General features: G+C 49.8%; 1 protein-coding gene across 5 annotated transcripts in view; it reads right to left on the bottom strand.

The window, feature by feature from the left end:
- Window positions 1–6000, bottom strand: part of LRRFIP1 (LRR binding FLII interacting protein 1) — a 139330-nt gene continuing 133330 nt past the window's right edge. For all 5 annotated transcript variants that reach the window (XM_037849399.1, XM_037849400.1, XM_037849397.1 and 2 more), the window contains 2 exons: window positions 4934–5038; window positions 1–826 (listed from right to left, as the gene is read on the bottom strand). In XM_037849399.1, the coding sequence (XP_037705327.1) occupies window positions 716–826; window positions 4934–5038 (216 nt within the window). In that variant the 3' untranslated portion in view covers window positions 1–715. The remainder of the gene's footprint in view (window positions 827–4933; window positions 5039–6000) is intronic.

The raw sequence follows: 6000 nt of genomic DNA, 5'->3' as shown, positions 1-6000 counted from the left end.
TTCTTTTAACATTTCATTTTTTAATTTTTCTAATAGTACATTCTTTAAAAGAAGTTGTTCACTTCAGCTCCAAATATAAGGATTAAATAATGCAAACAAAAAGCTGTCATTTTCAGTGAAGCTATTGCCGAATTACCCTGAAAAAAAGAAAGTATTCTTATGACTGAACTGATGCAAAAATCCCTTAGAAAAACGTTTGTTGCCTGTAAAGAGTCTTCTTAAGGCCACTTTTACGTCTAAGAACTTCCCCTTGTTTCCAGTGAGTTTTGCTTGGTAATGGCTTGTGGTTCCACAGTGTTTCGTGTAGGAAAAGCGGAGTCTAAGATTCTACTGAAGTCGCTCAAATGGCAGTTTTGCCATCAAAGGGATTCCCAGCACTGTAAGATTCCCCTTAACTTTCAGCAAGACACAACGGAAAGAAAACGCAGTCCCGCCTTCCTCTTGACTGACTGCCATTGGGAACAGTACCAGGAGGCGGCCCAGTGGCCGAGCAGCCGGCTCTGGAGCTCGCGGGGTCCCAGTGTGCTTGTCAGGTGAGCTGCAGGCCTGAGAGCTGGCCTGAGCTCGCCGGGGGCTGCAGACGGGCATCCGGTCCAGGGGACCCCACGAAGCTCTGCTCTCAGACTCAGGGGAAGAAGCGGCGCCCCCAGACGGCATCAGGGAAAAGCTGGGGGTACAGCCCTCTGCCCGCCGACTCGCTGCTCAGAGCTGGGGTTCACTGCTGGGACAGGAGTGCACTGCGATTTGCTTTCATTTTTTCCAGACGCTTCACTAAGTGGCCGTTGCTCACCTCGAGCTCCTCTGTTTTATCCAACGCGGAGCGAAGCTGCAAACAAAGAGGAAAGACTGTGAGCTTTGAGGAGCTGGTTTCCTCCAGACGTAGCAGGCCTTTGCACTGCCAACATTCTGATCCTACTGAAAAATACGGCTAGAACTCGGGCCTCCTGAAATACTAAAAGTACATACACGGGTACATGGATTTCTATAAATTCATGTGTGTATTTCTTAATTTAAAAAGAAATGCAAATTCAAGGCACATGATTCTGGCATCACGAGTAATTACGGACACTTCCTTCTCTGAAACTACTAGACCTCCTATCTGGCATACTCTGTTTCCGCTGTCAGATGTGGAATATGAAATTAAGAGGTACAGGGCGCGATTACAAAGTTAGTAGACACAGACACACAGCAAAAAGCCACCAAGAATAAATATACTTAGTAAGAAAAAAAGGAACATTTAAAGGTGAAGTGGAAAATCCACCCCCCCCCCCAAAAAAAAACATGCAGACCTTATGCAACAAAAAAAAAAAGGTAAGGAGATGAAAAATATGAGGGCGAGGTGGTTAGGAAATGTGGAAGCTGCACTAGGAGGGTCCAGTATCCTCTGATTAGAGACCCAGAGGGGAAAGTGGTGAGACTACAGAAGAGCAATCATTTAACAAGATAATGGTTGGAAATTTTCCAAAGTTGATTTAAAAAAATGAAGTCACAGATTCAAGAAACACCACACATCCCAAGCAGAATAAACAAGAGGGAACCCACATCTAACACATTAAGTGTAACTGCAGAAGATCTAAAAAAAACTTGACAGCAGTTAGAGACAAAAACAAAACAAAACAAACAGATCACCTCCAAAGGTACAATAGTGAGACGGACCCATTTCCCCATGGCCTCCAGAAGAGGGCAGCATAAAAGCCAGAAAACATGGAGAGAAAATGACTCCCAGAATCACACATCCCACAAAACTGATGTTCAATAACTTGGGAGAAATAAAAACATTTTATAGACAAAAAATAAGGGAATTTACCACCAAGAGGAGGGTTCTAAGGAACTTCTAGAGGATGCACTTTAGGAAGAAAGAAAACCCCAGAAATACAGTCTGAGAAGCAAACAGGGACGGTACATAATATGGCAAATATGTGGACATGTCAAAACAAACAAGGTATGTATAAAACAGAATAACGGCACTGCCCAATAAGTGTTTTTAAAAATGCAAAATATTTAATTTATGTCTGTGTGTGAACATACATAAAATATATGTCAGGAAAGAGAAAACTGAAGCAAAAACATTCAAAAGTCCTTTTATTGTACAGGAGGGGAGTAAAGATATTGTTCAAAGTTAAGACCTTTTAAGTTAAATATGAATAATAATCTGAGCAGCCATTTCTCCTTCCTCTTCCAAGCTGTGACTTCTAGTTCGCTGTCTCTCCAGCAGTGCTCCTGCCATGATTCTAGAACTTCCAATGTCCTGGCCCTCCAGATCCGGCCTCCCTGCTCCGGTGATCGCGCCCACCTCTCCTTTCCGGCCGCCCACTCCCGTGGAAATCCCAGGTTGAGAGCTGTCTTCACCACCAACCACAACTCCCCTGTACCTCCATTTCTAGCGGCTGACTCCCCAGTTGTCACCCCTATCTTTCCAATTCCTCCAGAACCCCAAACGCCAACAACACTTCAAGTGCATGGAGACCGAGGGGCTCTCGATGCCCCAGCAGCATGGCCGTGGCTCCCTGCTGCCCTATCACCCACACCCCACCCCAGCTTCCATCCATGTGCCATGGTTGGTGGCTTGTGTGCATACACCCACTGCTCCTTCCTGCCCTCAGCCTTGACCATTCTCACCCAGCAAACCCCCAAGCCTGGAGTCTAGCCCTGCACCAATTCTGGGCCTGCTCCCCGATGGCCGAACCTATCTGAGCAGAACTCCAGGCCGTGCTGACTGGTCTCCCCTCGAATGTAAGATTCCAGGGAGCCCCTGATGCCTCCCAGCAACTGCACTGCATTTTTAGTGGGTCCGAGCTCTCCTTCTCCCCACTCAACCCCCACAACATCCTTCCCCTGCCCTCACTCTCAGCTGGTGACCCTGCTTTCCATCCAGTTCACCGAGAGCACAGAAGCAACTGGAAGCTGCCTCTCCCAAGCTCCACAGCACCTACCCCAGCCTGCATCGGCACCTTGTCCCCTGCCTTCCTCTGGCGCCGGTGGATGAACTCCCCAGGCTGTGAAGCCACCCCCTCCTCCTCTCCCGGGATTCCTTCTCTTTAGGCTGGCTTCTACCAGCACCCAAAGATGCAGGGGCTCTCATCTTTAAAAGGTTCCCTTGGCCCCAAATGCTCCTTCGGTGCACCCCGTCTTATCCCCTTTGCAGAAAAGAGGACAACTTCTTGAGAGAGCTGTCCCACTTCAATTCCTCTCCCGTCGTGCCCCTTTTCCCTCCACGCCCTCCCACCACTCTACCAGCACCGCTTTCCCAGAGGCTCCCAAGCCCTCCTCCCACTAACTCCAACAGCCTGTCCTTCATCTTCATCCCACCTTCTCCTTCCACCCCTCCTGACGCCCCTTCTCCCCCGGCCCTTCCTCTCGCCCTCGCTCACTCTCTCCTCCTCACCTCCCTGCCCGTCCCCTTGGGAGGCCCACAGTCGGCCCTGCTGTTCTCTTCTTGATCTCACTACGCTGGCGCAGCCCCGGCTCCCATGTGTTTCATGCTCTGTCTGCACTGAGGACCCCCGAGGATTGCAAACCCTGCACCCCAGGTGTTCGTGTAAGCACCTACCCAGCATCTCTCGTAGGAGGCGCTGAGTCATCTCAAACTTAACAAAACACGTTCTGACACCCACTAAAAACAAAACAAAACAAAACCAAAAAAGAAGAAAAAGCAAAAGGCTAAAAGTTGCTCCAACTGGGCTCTTCTCTCTCCGCCACCGGACGTTCAGTCCATCATCACATGCTGTCGGCACCAGCCTCAAAGGACACATGGCCCACCCAGAGCTCACCGCCCCCGCCGCTCCCACTTGTCAAAACTACCATCGATTCTCCCTCGGATCATTGCCCCCACTGCCTACTCGTCTTCCTAGCTCTGCCCCCCTCTCCACAGCCTTTTCTCACCACAAAAGTAGTCATGTTGTTCCTACTGAAACATCATTGTGTCCACTCTGCTCAAAGCCCTGCTGTGGTTCCCCATTTTACTTCCAGTAGAAGTCGGGGTCCTTTCAATGGCCCTGCAGTCCCTCCTTATCTGGCCAGCCACCGCTCAGAGGCCTCCATTTCCTCTTGCCCACCCTCTCTCCTCACTGTGCCTCCTTCCTGGTTAATCCCTTTCCACCCCAGGGCCTTTGCACTCGCCCCTACACATGGCAGGCCTCCCTCCCAGCTCTGTTTGGCTCTTTCCCTTCCCAACCTCAGGCCTTTCCTTCAATGTCGCACGACATGAGGTCTTCTTCAGCCACCTATTTAAAATTGTCCCCACCCCACTGTCATGGACTCCCAGTCTCCCTTTCAAATGCTGTTGTTCCATTTGTTGGTGACCCCCTCCTCCAAAGTGTACGCTCTAAGAAGGCAGGGGTTTTGCCTGGACAGTTCACTGTGCCAGACCCTAGCACCAGACCCGGGCCCGGCTCCCACCCAGCAGATGCTGCAGAGAATCGCTGAATGAACGACTTAGCCAAGTGGCTTCATAAGGGAAGATACAAGGCATTTTTGGAAAGAAGGTTGGGAGCACGGTGCTCTGCGGATGTGGCCGACTGGTGGCGTGTGTGCAGCTCAGCCTTCCTGAGGGCACTTTCCATGGGGGCATTTCAGGTAGTTCTGGCCTTGCTTCCCTGCAGCTGCCAAAGCAGGAGCTCATTTCTCCTGAGTTCTGGTCTGCCCAGGCTCACGTTGCCCGACAGACTATACTGAGCCTAAGAGCCCCGGCTACCCCTTTATCTCATTAATTCTCTGACAGCTGAACCAGAACATGCCAACGACGATTCCTAAGCCCTGAGGGCAGAACTAGGATTTCCTTTATGAAGAGGGGAGTCTGGCCCCTCCAAATCGTTTGGGAGGATGTGAAAATGAAAACCTCCACAGCAGATCTAACCGGAGTGAACCCTCCCCCTCTGCTTTCCCAACTGTTAGCACTACTCATTCTTTTCCTGGGAATAGCTTGTAAATTTACCTCTCTTTGGAGTTTTCGTTTTTCAGCCTTAAGTTCGTCTTCTATTTTTTCTGCATTTTCAGCAGCTGATTTATATCGTGATACTTGACCCTCTAACCTTATCACCTAAAAGGAAGAGAAAGACCACGTGCATCAACCAACAGCCCAATTTCTTTCTTCAATTGCTTTTATTATATTTGGGTTCAAAAGGGTGTGATTTAATTATGAGATACCATTTGCGGCCATTATGTGGCTGCTAGCCAAGCAAGCTACTCACTCCTAATCCCAGCACTCTTCCTCACTCCAACAAGGATTTATATTCTCTCTCACCCTAATCCAAAAGGGGGGGTCCCCACAGGGCTGACCCCTTGCTGCCCTCGCGTCTCCCCCTCCCCTTTGTGGGGTATTCTGGTGGAGAATGGGCGTGCTGAGCAGAGCTGGTAAGGCAAAGCCTCCCCCAGGCCTCAGCTCCAGGCTAATCTCTCCCAGGGGCAAGGGTGGAAGTAGGAAATAGGGGAGGTGAGGAAGGAAATAACAGGGGTGGAGAAGGCAGTGGCTTTGGGATGGCGTTCCACAGCCCAGGGCTGGAGGGGAAAGACAGGGCGAAAGCCCCCGGAGGCTTTGTTGTCAGGATCCAAAACCGTGCTTAGTAAAGCGCTGTCACTTCTGTGGGTGCTGTCCTCACTTCTGATTACCATCCCCCGAGGCTCCAGCCATGTATACCCACAACGAAGGGGAAAGGATATGTTTTTCCCTCCCCCTTTGCTGAGGGCACAGCTGTCCCAGGACCTGGCACACTGCAGGCGGGAGTATCCCAAATCTAGAAACCACCGGGGCCTGGCCCGGTGGGGAGAGAAAGGCTGAAAACACAGGCGAGAGGGACGGCCCAGCATGAAGTGTGTTTTAATTAATTGAATTATTTTTAAAGAATGGATTTTTAAAAACTGCCTAGCCACATTTGCTACTTTCTACATCTAACCATTATGGATAAAGGGCAGAGGATTAGTATCAATTATAACAACCTGAGTCTGAATACTTACCTTTTCTTCCTCCCTTTTTCTCTCTGAGAGACATAACATTGAGAAAAT

The sequence above is a fragment of the Choloepus didactylus genome, chromosome 9, assembly GCF_015220235.1.
Source record: "Choloepus didactylus isolate mChoDid1 chromosome 9, mChoDid1.pri, whole genome shotgun sequence".
Lineage (NCBI taxonomy): Eukaryota > Metazoa > Chordata > Mammalia > Pilosa > Megalonychidae > Choloepus > Choloepus didactylus.
Note: the sequence above shows the minus strand (reverse complement) of the source record. Positions and strands in the feature narration are given on the sequence as shown.